The sequence below is a fragment of the Strix aluco genome, chromosome 4, assembly GCF_031877795.1.
Source record: "Strix aluco isolate bStrAlu1 chromosome 4, bStrAlu1.hap1, whole genome shotgun sequence".
Lineage (NCBI taxonomy): Eukaryota > Metazoa > Chordata > Aves > Strigiformes > Strigidae > Strix > Strix aluco.
Genome location: NC_133934.1, coordinates 2,746,257 through 2,761,122, shown reverse-complemented (window position 1 = coordinate 2,761,122; position 14,866 = coordinate 2,746,257). Strand labels below are relative to the sequence as shown.

The window sequence follows — 14,866 nt, the reverse complement described above, 5'->3', positions numbered from 1 at the left end:
CATTGCCACCTCTGTTGCTACTGCATTTTGAAGACCACCCAGTTTTGTTTAATTCCTTATTTATACACTCATCTAAAGAAAAAAAAAATAATCTTTGCAGCCTGGGGAACAGCACGTTCAATAGAAGCAGTAAAGAAACAGGAGGGATGGATTAAAAATACGTATGCTTTACAAAAATAACAGATCCTCTTTGCTCCCAAATGTGCAATGGGCATATTTAACAATGGTGATGTCTTAATCTGTAAAACAACTTCACACACAACACAAGAGATGCCAGCGTGCCCTTAGACTAGTGAAGTGTCATCTTACAGCTTCTGTGCAAGAAAGGGGGGAAGAAGAAAAAAAGAAAATAAGAAGAGGCATATTGGGAAGGAGTGAGACAAAAGGAAGTTACGGCACACAGATGGTGGCGAATCTTTTTTGAAAAGTTTAAACAAGTATGTAAGGGAGAGACAAAGCAAAACTGCTAATGTTGATCCCTCTGCTCAAGGCTTTCTCAGTTCTCCCTGATCCTCACCCATTTGTTAGACTTGTGGTCTTACAAACAGAAAGTGTCAACTCACATAAAATGATGTCCTGCTGCTCACATGCATAGGTACCCCTTCATTACAGAGAAAGCAACAACAGAAGAGACCTGGAAAGCGGCAGCAAAAGGCTAACCCCACTCACTCCCAAAATTGCAAGATAGTTATGTGGACAAGGTAAGTATCCAAAGGTCTAATTAATTCCTACTTGCTTACACCCACACTTGTCTTTTCTTACACCCTCATGGCAAGTTTCTGTTTTCAGATTTGCACAACGCCCAGTATGACACTGTCTTGGCCCACTGACAGTACAGTGACACAAACAATAATACTGGGGCACATGACACACACACACAAAAAAAAAGTAGGATGAATATCTCTCAAAGTGGATGTCTCATTAAATATTGCTATTGTTGCACCAGAAATGATTTCTCAATTATGCAGAAGTAAATTCTCCACTATACATGTGATACAATTCTGCATTTGTCTGGAAAGTTTAAGAGTGTACCACATCTCAGTTCAAAGCATACTTTTCCTCTTAAAACTTTTTACACAAAAATTGCTCCTATTCATGTGAAACAATTTGTTTTACACGAATAGACCTCTAGGCTATCTAATGTCACATTTTGTATCTGAAAACTAGATGACAAAACCTTGCAACATGCAGAAATAATTTGCTGCCAGAAGAACATTCTTCTAACCTCTGGTATTTTTCCTTCTTTCAGTGTTTGGACCATAAGAAAATTAGCTATGCTTGTCCTAAGCATTTTTTTTAGTTCTTCCCTGAAAAATGACAAATTCTCACCCAATGAGGTCTGTACAATTGCACTTAAAAAAAATAAAATATAGCTTTAAGTATTTATTCTTTTTTTATTCTGTCATAGAACAAAAAGGCATGCTCACACTCTTAGTAGTTATTGATACTTCGTTATATTCTTAACTCTCCTGCTCTCCTCAATTTCACCCATGACTATAACCATGATAGTTATCTGTTAGTCAGTTCCCCAATTTGTAGCATCAACATTTTTCTCCAAATAAGAAAAAAGTACTGATTTCTATAATAGCACCTACATACTTTCTAGCTTGTTCATTCTTTTGAGTTCTTTTGGATTTCATTCTTTTGGGCTCCCTTCACACATGAATAAGAGGTGACATAATTCCAGCAGCAAAACAGGGCTCTACAGAGTCTAAACAGCCCAAAGAAGAGTGCAGCATCCTACTCTAACAACTGCATTTAAATAAAAAAAAACTACCATCCTGCAGTTCACTTGGGAAGACATGAGCATAAGATCAGAAAGTCATGCTGCAGTAATTGCAGTCTGACAGTGACGTAAAAAAAAAATAAAGAAAAAAAAAATCTAACTACCATTAGTCTACTCAATTTCAGGCTGAGCTTATAGTCTGCCTACAACAAAGATTACCTGACTGGAGAGATGTGTTCTCATATATACATACACATCACATGTACCAGTCTTAATGTTGTAAATCTGCTTTACAGCTGTTAAAAACAACTGTAAAGGTGCTATAGCCCCATTTGCTTCTGCTCTTGAAACTTAAAGAACTTATCTGATGGTGGGTCAGGAAGGATGGTATCCCATTTATGCTATTACTTAGCTGCTTTACGTTCCAAGCCTGACAAGGAAGACAACGTATTTCAGAGTCAGGATATAAAACTGAATATAGAGGCAAGAAAAAATTCTTTTGCAAGTGAACTTTTTTGTCTGCTGCAATGTCAAATGAACCCTGCAAGGATCCTCCATGCTGCTTTAAGAGGGGGATCTGGGGAAAGAGGTAACCAGCTCATTTTTGCCTTTTCTGAATAGCAGAAAGGAGAGCTTCATTTCCTCGTGCCTCCCCAAAAGAGGATGGAACTCAAATCCAATCCATTTTGCTCCTAGATTAACAAAACAGCACAAGTTACAGCAGTTCAAGGTAAGCAGTTTAACTCATGTCTTAGGAAACCCTTCCTCCAGCTGAGGACCAGAATGCATCATGATCTATGTCCATACATTTTTTCCAGGTGCCTATGGTGCTTAATAATGTAATGTCTGTTCCGCACAGATGGTTCTTAGCTCCAAGAGTTTATCATGATCCTTTGACTACTACTTGTTCTGTAGAGGTCAAAGTCAAAAAAAGTGACACATACCTTGTGAACACTGGTCCAAGAACTTGGGAAAAAGAAGCCTAAAAAAAAAAAAAAAGTTTGTATGTCAAGAATGGATGTTATTATCTAAGTAAAGCATTTATATTCATTTGGACACCGACAGCTAGAGTCTTCCTATCCAACCCATTTTCATGTTTCCTTTCTTCGAGCCATCTAACTGGAACATCCCTGTAGATTATGTCTTTCAGGAGTTCTTCCCCAAGAATTAGTTTTGTAGATGGTTTTAATTCTTTAATGGATTTGAGAGCCAATTCTCACCACACAATCTATTCTGTATTCTAGGAGATCAGAAAGGCTTCAATATTACTTTAATTCCTATTTAAACAATAGGAATTTTAAGCTTGCCCTGAAGAATTTCACCTTCCAAACACGGTGGGGGAACTCTTCATGGAAAGACTTATATACATAATGCTTTCTGTACATATCATACCAATTTCTGCTACTGTGTCAGACAAGGGACTATTCAAAAAGCTCCAGAGAAAAGGCAGTACATTATCTGTTTCCCTTCAAGTACCTCTCCCCTGCCCTGGCTTATTCAACACAGGGAAGAGATTCATCCTAGGCTCACGAAAGAGCTAGATCTCTACAGTAATGAGCTCTGAGACAGGAAAAGGTTTTGATTTTCTTGACTGCAAAAGTTTCAAGTCAGATACTAAAATCACTCTGGTCGATTTGCACAGCGAAATTGTCAAAGCTTCCCAACTGAAAGATTCGTCATGGGCAGTACACGGCTACTCGGTAAGTTCTTATCAGAAGAAACTTCAAAGTGAGACACAAATAGTCCACAGCATAGGCTATGCCTCTTCCTTCAATTGCTACTGCACTTCAGGAGACAAACAATGTTAGTCAAAGGATTGCAGGCTACTGCTGCTATAAATACAACTCAGTACCATGAGCAGTAACACGTTAGTAAGTTTAAAAAAAACCTAAGAATGGAACTTGTCTTTCCTATAATTATGGAAAGAACAAGTTGAAACAGCACTCCAGCATCAATTCACCAATATTTTATGTAGCCTTTATTATTTATTTACACTCTTTGTCACGGAGACAAAAAGCAGCAGTAAGGTAATGTCTAGGTATTGACTAGTGCAAAGCACAAGCAGTATATTGTTTAGTATCTTAAAAACAGCTAGGAAGTTTAAGGAATGCACTTTTTTATAAAACGATTGGGCAGTTCACCTCTAAACTGATGTACAGAGTTTTATCACAAATAGCAGCAATGCTAAGAACTCTGACAATTGTAACTGCTTTCACTTACTTTTAACAAATCCGCTGCAAGGCATAATTGCAAAATCTAAGTTTTACAATTTTACAGACTGGTCTATGAAATTAGTTCCATGTTTGAAGTGCAGAGCACATACATAAACTATGAAACAGCAACCATACCACACTATTTTAAAATGTCAGCGACTTGGCTTTGCTACCGTTTCCTCCCCACCCTCCCTCTGCAGTAACCCAGGGTATCAGATTTTAATACTTGCGATGCTTTTGCTTCCGTGCTTTGTCATTCCCTTCAACAAAATTTGGGACTGCTTCCCGTAAGTTCCGTATTTTAAATCTATAAGTCTTCATTTAATATTCAAAAGCAATGATACAATCATAACCCAAACTGAGATGCACGTCGCAATTTTAAGACTCACCAAAAGATTGTGAGAAAAAGAATGACTTAAAAAGCATGTGCGACAGGACAGTTCACTGCCCAGGTTTTATGAAGTCCTTAGTCAGAGTGTATGTATTTAAGCGGTATGCTAATGACATTCTTTGTTTATTCTTCCACAAGCTAAACTTTTATTAATATTATATATAATTATATATGTAGTGGAAACCAAGTGTCATCATTATAAACCAAACAGCACTTCAAAGTTCATCCAAGATGGATTACCTAGCAGTTCTATATGAAATTTAAGATAGTTCAATGACAATTAACCATGATATATATCTAATTATTATAAAAGTTCTCTCATAAACTTACATACCTATTTTCAAACTAGTAAAAAAAATCTTAAAGTATACCTATGTTCCATATAGCAACTCAGAGGCTCTACACAAGTATTAACTGCTCCAATGATGAAAGACGACTTCACATCTGGGTCAGGATGAGTTTGCAGAGCCTGCACGACATCAATGACATCAGTATATCTGTAAGAAAACAAAATGGAATATGGTTTCAGAGAAACAGAATGACACATCTCAACATCTAGTAAGAAATCAATTATTTGCAAGAAGGTTAGATTTCTAAAAAAGCCTACCAAAAGAGTTATAAAGCAGTTCAAAAGTTGGCAAATCCAGACAAATTAAGCCGACTCCAAGTAACATTAGAAATAAATTATTGACAACTACAGAGAAAAGTAGTATAAATTTTGCACTGAACAACAAGTCTGGCTTTCAGTAAGCACAAAAAGGACAATGTAATACAAATATGTTATGCCTACTGCCAAGCATATTAAACACCAAATATGATTCAAGTAAAAAAAAAAAAATTAAAAAGCAACACCTCTCACTTATCAGCACTCCAATTTAAGCGTGTTTCTATAGTTAATTCATCTGTTTTTTATCAGTACTCCAGCCACTGATGCATTATATTTCTGTATGATAAAGTTTAGGTGAACTTGAGTTTTTACTTGAAGCATTTATTTCTCAGTCAGTTACAATCTTCTCTCAAAACTGTACTGTCAGTTATCAAGTTGATGGACTATTTAGAGAACTCCAGCTACTTTACAGCTGTCTACACCAACACTCAACTACCTAGGCAGAACGGAAAACCTGTAATTAGCTGTTCCTGAAGCCAGTGCTGCTACCAGAATATCGGTTATTTTGCACATCACTGGACTTTATACCACTCAGTCAGTATCTGACTTTAACATGGAAAAAAATATGCTTTTTAGCACTATCAGAATGACCATAATTAAGAAAATCCTAAGCTCCATATTTATGCTCTTAGTGAAAAAGATGAACACTTGGTAGCCTGGGAATCAAAACCATTCCAGCCAGGTTAGGGTAGCACTTCCCTCAGGCTAGTTTATGTAACCGCTAATGACTCAGAAACAGAGTGGGCAAACATACTGCAGCTGATACTTGTTCTCAAATGCTACACTTGAGATGGAAATGTCAAACAGAGACGGCTCAGAGTCTTCACATTTATTCCACAAGAAAACTGGTATTTATCTGAAACATGTTAATCAGTCTTGCTTCAATATCACCTGCTGTATCAAGTGAAGAGCATATTTCTGACAGCCTGCTTTCAGCTAGTAGTTTCAGAGGTCATAATCACAGAATCATAGAATAGTTTGGGTTGGAAAGGACCTTAAAGATCATTCAGTCCCACACCCCTGCCACAGGCAGGGACACCTTCCACTAGCCCAGGTTGCCCAAAGCCCCGTCCAACCTGGCCTTGAACCCTTCCAGGGAGGGGGCAGCCACAGCTTCTCTGGGCAACCTGGGCCAGGGCCTCACCACCCTCACAGGGAACAATTTCTGCCTTAGATCTCATCTAAATCTCCCCTCTGTCAGTTTAAAACCGTTACCCCTCATCCTATCCCTACCCCCCTGATCAAGAGTCCCTCCCCCCTTTCCTGTAGCCCCTTCCAGTCCTGGGAGGCCGCTCTAAGGTCTCCCTGGAGCCTTCTCCAAGCTGAACACCCCCAACTCTCTCAGCCTGTCCTCACAGGGGGGTGCTCCAGCCCCCCAAGCATCTTCATTGCCTCCTCTGGCCCCGCTCGAGCAGGTCCGTGTCCTTCTGATGTTGGTGCCCCCCAAAGCTGGACCCAGCACTGCAGGGGGGTCTGACGAGAGTGGAGCAGAGGGGGAAAATCCCCCCCCCCCCCCACCCTGCTGCCCGCACTGCTCTGGGCGCAGCCCAGCACACGGTTGGCTTTCTGGGCTGCCAGCACACATTGCTGTCCTGTGTTTCATCCATCAGTGCCCCCAAGTCCTTCTCTGTCAGGCTGCTCTCAACTCCTTCATTCCCCAGCCTGTACTGCCCCGACCCATGTGCAGGACCTTGCACTTGGCCTTGTTGAACTCCATGAGGTTTACACGTCCCACCTCTCCAGCCTGTCCAGGTCCCTCTGGATGGATCCCTTCCCTCCACCACACAGCTTGGTGTCGTCAGCAAACTTGCTGAGAGTGCACTTGATCCCACTGTCCATGCCATTGATGAAGATATTGAACAGTACCAGTCCCAGTACGAGCCCCTGAGGGACACCACTTGTCACCAATCTCTATCTGGACATTGAGCTATGGACCACTACCCTCTGGATGTGACCATCCAACCAATTCCTCATCCACCCAACAGTCCAACCATCAAATCCATATCTCTCCAATTTAGAGAGAAGAATGTTGTGGGGGACTGTGTCAGAGGCCTTACAGAAGTCTCGATATCCAACATCCGTAGCTCTGCCCTTGTCCACTGATGTAGTCACTCCATGTTAGAAGGCCACGATGTTGGTCAGGCAGGACTTGCCCTCGGTGAAGCCATGCTGGCTGTCTTGAATCACCTCCCTGTCCTCCATGTGCCTTAGCACAGCTTCTAGGAGGATCCTTTCCATGATCCTCCCAGGCACGGAGGTGAGGCTGACAGGTCGGTAGTTCCCAGGGTCCTTCTTTCTACCCTTTATAAAAACGGGTGCAATGTTTCCCTTTTTCCAGTCACTGGTGACCTCGCCTGACTGCTATGACTTTTCAAATATCCTGGAGAGTGGCTTGGCAACTACATCAGCCAATTCCCTCAGGACTCTGGGAAGCATCTCATCAAGTCCCATAGACTTATGTATATTCAGGTTCCTCAAGTGGTCATGAACATGATCTTCTCTTACAGTGGGAGGGACTTTGCTCCCCCAGTCCCTCCATTGCGGTCCATCCACTTGAGAAGTGTGGGAAGAGAGGTAGCCAGTGAAGACTGAGGCAAAAAAGTTGCCGAGTACCTCAGCCTTCTCCTCATTTGTTGTTACCAGTTTGCCAATCTTGCTCATTGACAGGGGTTCACTGTCTTTGACCTTCCTTTTCTGGCTGACATACTTGTAGAGCCCTTCTTATTGTTCTTTGCATCTCTTACCAAGTTCAGCTCCTGCTGTGCCTTGGCCTTCCTGACTCCATCCCTACACAACCAGGCAGAGTCCCTAGTCTTCCCAGAATACCTGTCCCTGCTTCCACTGCCTGTGCATCTCCTTCTTGCCCTCCGGTTTGACCAGCAGGTCTTGTCTCAGTCAAGCCAGTCTCCTGCCTTCCTTTCCTGATTCCTTACACCTGGGGATCGAGAGCTCTTACACTTTATTGAAAGCGTCTTTAAAGTTCTGTCAGCTCTGGTCTGTTCCCTTGTCCCTGAGGGTAGTTTCCCAGGGGTCCTGCTAATTCCTTGAACAGCTGGAAGTTTGCTTTCCTAAAATTCAGGGTCCTGACTTTACTCTTTGCCTGCCCGATATCCCTCAGGACTGCGAACTCCACCAGTGCGTGACCACTGCAGCCCAGGCTGCCTCCAATCTTGACACCACCAATTAGCTCACTTGTGTTGGTGACCATCAAGTCCAGTATCACATCCCCTCTAGTAGGCCTGTCTATTACTTGGCTTCAGAAATCATTCTCAAAGCATTCCAGGAGTCTCCTGGATCGCCTACAGCTCACTGTGCTACTTTTGTAGCAGATGTCGAGGTGGCTGAAGTCCCCCAGCAGGACAAGAGCCTGTGAGCTCTTTATGGAGCCGCTCGTTCTGAACTACAGAGGCTCAGAACATACCATATAAGAAGCGATGTGCAAAAACTGCACAAATATTTATTTGGATCGCAACTCACGTACAATATTGCCTCTCTTATCTTTTTATCAGCTGGAACTTTGAAAGTTTGTGTCACATTTTTTGTAGCTAATACTGCCAAAGAATCAAAGCAAGGACTACTAGAAGTGCAAAGGAAAAGCAAGCATCTGTGCACACCAAGATGCTAAATAGTTGCAGAAAAGCAAAGAGTGGTTCTTATGCTTCCTGTGGCACACCTGTTCTCTGTTTAAAAACTTCAGTAAAAGTCACAGTAGCTTACACTTTTAAGTTTCTACTTAGAGGAAAAAAATCCTGCAAACTGAATGGACCATTTAATTCTGGAAACTATGAATTTATTTATTAAAGATTCTCTAGCACTCACTGGTCTTTCAAAAGTTCTAGGTACTATAAGCCCTTGAGAGGTATAATTATAGTCTTTATGTCACACCATATCACACTTCCTAAATTTAAGTTGTATTCTGCAGCAACTCAAATTAAAATTTACCAAAATGTGCTCATCTAATGCCTTAAAGACAAGAGATCTTCCTCTGAAAGAAATAGGGAGGTGCTCTACCCCCATTTTTCATCAAAACCATTTCAGCATTTTAGCAGACTTTCAAAGAAAATTATATAGGAAAGGTAGGGCAAGTAATCAGCTAACGTGCTTTTCAGCATTCTGTAAGTTTGTGCATTTACTCCATATTTTTTTTGTTTTGTTATCAGTAAAATACAGGTCTGTTGGGAAAAAGAAGCAATAATTCACTTGTGTATTAACAGGGACTACAACATGTAACACTCCCTCTAAATATTAAGATAATGCTATAGCAGGTAATATTCAGTAATATTTACCTGAAGCTCTGGAGTGCAACTTGCAACAAAATCTCAAGATCTCTCTGCTCTATCACCCTCACCTAAATCTATGGCTTTAAAGACAGCCAGCCAGCACTCCAGCAGGCTTTAAAGACAGATAACCAGCATGAAGTCTCACCAGCTTTGAAGGGCAAATACCTCTATCTAGGACCTCTGGGGAGGGCAGAACAAAAACCAAAACCAAACCACACAGTGCCACACCAATAAATAAAGTGCCATTTAACAACAGTCTAAGACACAGCTGGAAAGGGCAGGAAAACTTCTTTTGAGAAGCCACAAATCACAGTCAATCTCCTAATAAGGGAAGAGCCACCGAATGTAGTCATTCCTTCCAAATGATTGAAGGAAAACTACGGACACCTTTTTTCCAATGGAGTTAACAAGCAATAAAATTAACAGATTGTAGAAAAGCTGAGTTTAGTGCATATGTAAAACAACTCACAGAACGTAAAACAAAATACCTAAAACAGAATTTAGCACAGAAATTTGACTCCTTCAGAGGGATGGGAAAATTTTAAAATGCCTTAGAAATGGGAAGGGAACAGAAAACCCCTTATTCCGTGCAACAGTTCAAACAGTTTCAAACATTTACCCTTGCAAGACCACTAAGAGACGCTTGTTCTTTTTAGCATAAGTGGACTGACGGACAGTGTGGTTTTGCTGAGCCTCCAGGACACTGGAGAGGTAACGCTGGAAGTGGGTTGCACTGAAACACTCAGGACTATCCAGAGTTTGCCGATAAACTATCCACCTAAACAACAGAAAACAAGGAAAGAAGTTAATGTTCTATGACATAATATTTGTTTTCTTTTTATTTTGAACCAGCAGACCAAATATAAATTTGACAAGCCCTAAGATTCCACATCTCTCATACCACATGGGAAAGAGCAATTTACTTGGCCTTCTATCATTTCCAGCATAAGCACATTCTTTACATTACTGCCAAAAGGTTTTGTGGGGGTTTGTTGATGTTTTTTAATAAAACAATGTTCAACAGCTTCTTCAAAGCAGCACATCATATGAGTAATTCTGATCTTTGCTAGTGATGCAGTAAACAAAAATTTTATGAATCCAATTCAAAAGACTCTGGGCATGAAAATACTTCACTGCAAAAATAAAGAGTAACAGTGACATTTGCAGGAAAACATGATGAAATGTATTATTATAGAACATTCAAAAGTCACCTTATATGTTTGCCTTCAAAACAGAACCACAAAACTGTTCTGAATCAACTCGCTAATATCAAGACACTGAGTTAAAAGTAATACAAGAAACCAGTCCAGAACATTGCTAAGATTAAATGCTAAGATGTTTGGCTGTAAGATTTAAAAGGATTTCTTTTTTTGATATTCCAGAAGCTATATCATGACAGAGAATGGCAAATTCCTACAGTAGATTTATCTTACTGCCATATAATAGATGTCATGAATATATCTCCTGCTATTGTAGAATAGAAACCAGGTCAGATTAAAAACAATGCTGTCACAAGGACTATTAGTATAGTCTTTTCTCCAATAAAAATGCAGTTTAGACTCGCTACCACAAGTCAACAAACGGAAGCTCTTCACCCATTTCCTTCAAGTTGCGATGACATCCATACTTGCTTAAGGCAGGACTCATTTGGCCCTTCTAAGATTATTCTTAACTGTAGCATCAGTGTTGTTCCAGACACACGTGACAGATCTACAGTGATACCTGTGGTATTCTTAATATGGAATATCAACAATGAAATCTTCTGCACTATTGTTCTTGTCTAAATGTCTAAAATCTAAGGGCAAACCTACCTGGCATAAACACAGTTGAATGAGATACCTGGAGTAACAGAACTGAAGTAATGTACCCTAACCCTATGGTGTGCTATGTAGAACTAGTTACGGGGCCTCATAATATTTATTGAATTTATTCTTATAACACATTTGTTTACAAATTAGAAACTGGGATATAAAAATACATAAATAAATGAAGTGAAACATTGACAGACTCATGTCCTTCACGCCGAGTAGATCTTTGGTGATTAGTACGACCACTGCTTTGGACTGTAAAACCAGAACTGTACGAACCTTCCACACTCCTTGTTAAAAGTGACAAGAAAAGAGCACAGATCGCTGCAGCGACATCCTGGGAGACCCGTTATAATGGTGATAACCACCTAAAACACAGGGAACAGGTAAGAAGTGGGACAACCTGAAGACTAGAAATGAGCTACAACAATTGCACACACATAAGGCTTCTATCTTGATAAAATCTTAAGTCTAAATGCAAAATTAAGTGACACTAACCACAGAAACAGCAAGATAGTGTAGAACTGTAACTGTGTTTATGCAGTTACAGATATGAGTAGTTTTAGAAAGACATGTTCTCTTGGTTTTCATACCTTAAATACTGTGAAAGGATAATTAATAAATACAGCAAACAGTATTATCAAAACTTTTACATTAAAATCTAGTCTGCAGTGTAAGTATTAATGCAAAAGTCAGACAAAACACCACAAGAAACACCAAATAGGTTACGTTTCCTATGATGACCAGGGTACATTCGACAACATAGAACAGTATTTGAGCAAAATGGTTCAAAAAGGGATGGTGTACATCAAACAGTCTTGTCAAACACAAAGAGCGCTCTAGGTTAAGAAATTATGTCACCCTGGTGTCATAAAGCACAAGTATAGAGCATATGAAAGTTAAAATGAGGGTATTATCCATCACGTGGGGATTTGATGGTCTTTTCCATCTGCATCAGTTGTCACCCATGCATACAAATTCAAAGGGGTTTTTGATGTCACAGCTACTTCCCCTACAAGAGGTAAATCTACCAAAACAGATTGCCCAGGATAGAGGAGCAGGTGTTTTGGATCTTCCTGGAAGTAGGGAGGGGGGCTTTGGGCAAAATGCAGTCAGCCTAGGGGTTCTGTTTACCCCCCAGCAGCTATTTACTTTTGCCACCACGCCTGGCACTCGTTGCAGCCATCCTGGTTCATGGGGTGTCAGGGTTTGCTTCAGAACTCCCTTAGTTCGCTCTGCTACTCCATTTCCTTGATGGTAGTATGGGGTGTGGGAAACCCATTCCTTCACCGTGTGCTCACTCCTGGACCACCCCAGCAGTAAAGTGGCTCCTGTTATGTAATTGAATCAATTTGGGTGTGGGCAGGTAGCTAAACCATCGCCTTAACCCCTTCCCTGTATTCTCCCTAGTAAAGAACAAAACAGGCCTAATAAAATCAGACAAACAATACACATAATGACCCATTCAACAGCCAAAACATAAATCCCATGGTGAGCTGCTGAAAACCTGCAAAATATTGCAATAAAGACAAACAATGATTAATAGGATGGGACAATTCACTGGGTAGGAATTCAGTGATCCTTCTCCTGTGCGTCAGTGGCTTTCCACACTCAAATGAGCTTTCCAAGGCCACAGTAGGCATACAGACTATTAAATCCCAGGGAATCCCTTTTTTGATTCCCTCAGCCCATAAGAAAGTCCTTAAGTGCAGGGATTGATCCTTGAGAGGGTTATGCTCTCCTAATCGAGTGCGACATAAGCCACATGCTGAAACACTGGTGCTGCACAGTTCCCTGGTTACGGACCATCCTGCTCACTGCCTCTTTAAATAAATCTTTGCTCCCTGAGTGACCTCGCTTTTTGGGCAACCACTCTAAGTAGTGCTCCCATTTCTCTGTTTCCTTTATAAATACATTCCATACAGGGACCAACTCCCCCACCTGAGTACTTTCTTCCCCTTCTGTCACCATTCTGCCCCCTGAATCAACGTGCAGGGCTTTGATACTTCCACACTTTCCCCTCTCTCCTAGAAGATGCAGCAGTGAACCACACGTTTTTAAGACTGGGCTAGAACGGAGGAGCAGGTTTTATGCATGAGGGAGAAGGTGCTGTGTCAGGGTGATCAGAGGGTGGATCTTGTCTTTGGAGCACGTTGGGTGTTCCCTCCTGTATCTGTGTGGTGCAGCAATAATGATCTAACTGCATATTCCGCTTCCTTACTGCTTCTTCCTTAGTGACTCCCACAGGAGAGGGGGGTTCCAGATATCATAACCCCTTCTCTGGGCATGGTTTTGGGGAGCTCTTGAGCCAATGCATAGTGAGCAACTGTCAAGGAGTGCCAATATCCCTGGAGAAGACGTGTGAATGTAAATTGGATGCCTTCCCATGGGAGAGCAAAGCGATCTCTGTTTGCTTCCTGCAAAGGGACCATGAAGAAAACATCCCCCACGTCCCAGACCTGGTGGGCACCCTCCCGCAGGGCTACACCCAGCCCGGCCACACCAGGCACTGCCACTGCTGAAGGACCTGGATGGACATTCAGGCACCGATAAATCAACTGTTAATCGCCATTTTTGGACCAGCCACACCGGGGAGTTGCAAGATGCCCCGGCTGCAGTTTCATTCCCAGGTAACCAACATTTCACCAAGCAGTTGGCTGTGGTTTAGAGCCTCCAAAACCATCTGTAACCCAACTCTGCTTCCTATCAGTAACTATACCACTGCGAAGTGATAACATTTGAGCCCCGGTGTCTACTAAAAATGTGATGGGTGTTTTAAGGGGGCCGAGGGGGAAAGCGATCATTAAATCCCCTTGGTTGTTTTCTGTGACCCTCCTTAAACAGATCCACCCGCTGTCCCCTGTTAACGACACCCTCCACATGTACCCAGTCTCAGTCTCCTTCACAAAGCAGCTAAACTTCCTGAAACTTAGACAAGTCCAAGGCTGAGCAAAGTATCTGTTTTGTCACAGCCTCTGCATTTCCCTCCCCAGCGCCTATTATTTCAGGTTTTATCAAAGGGCACAATACCGCGTTATTTTCCAGATCCTCTAAAGCATAAAGTGGTTTGGGATTTTGGGATTCCCATTCCGCCCTCTTTGCTAGGGAGGAAAATCCAGTTTCACTTTCGGAATTGGAGTCTCCCGCTCTGCTCCGCTCAAGTGTCTCCCTCAGCACTTTTTCCTGATCTTTTGAGTCAAGCAGATCGGTATGAGGTTGGCGATTCACCTCGCACTGCATATCTAACAGGGTCTCTGCCCTCTCCCTTTTAGTCCTTTCTTCCACCAGTGATTTTACAGTTTCTTCACTAAATCTTGGAGAGGTTTTACGTTTTTTCCCTCAGCAGGTTCGCGTACACCCCTATACTGCTGGGCTGCCATCAGAGCGGCTCCCAATACCCCACATGTCAGTGCCTTTCCTTTTCCTGGCCTCCGTTTTTGCTCTTTTGCTAATACTGTCCTTTCTGTCACTGATTTAGGATCATGCCAACTATTGTGAGTCCGTATCACCCCTGGTAGGGTAAGGCACACTTTTAATTTTTCAGAAATCAGGGAGCAATCAAGCACTGACATTTCCCAGGCAGTCAGGGCTTGCCACTGCTCAACCCTCTCCTGGCTTATAGCTGAGGGGTCACTTCCTGATTCTCCTCATCCGTGTTTATCAGATAGAGAATGCGTATTCCAACTGAATCCTCCTTGACTCAGGGAATCCTGCCAACTATGCCAATTAAAACGTCACATCCCAAATTCTCGGGACCGCGACTCAGATTCACCAATTCCCA

At 41.7% G+C, this 14,866-nt stretch overlaps 1 protein-coding gene across 1 annotated transcript in view; it reads right to left on the bottom strand.

Moving 5' to 3' along the window:
* Window positions 1–14,866, bottom strand: part of DNAAF9 (dynein axonemal assembly factor 9) — an 84,621-nt gene that overhangs the window by 13,545 nt on the left and 56,210 nt on the right. The window contains exons 26-29 of the mRNA XM_074821779.1: window positions 11,365–11,453; window positions 9,897–10,055; window positions 4,702–4,827; window positions 2,671–2,708 (exon numbers count right to left, since the gene is read on the bottom strand). Of these exons, the coding sequence (XP_074677880.1) occupies window positions 2,671–2,708; window positions 4,702–4,827; window positions 9,897–10,055; window positions 11,365–11,453 (412 nt within the window). The remainder of the gene's footprint in view (window positions 1–2,670; window positions 2,709–4,701; window positions 4,828–9,896; window positions 10,056–11,364; window positions 11,454–14,866) is intronic.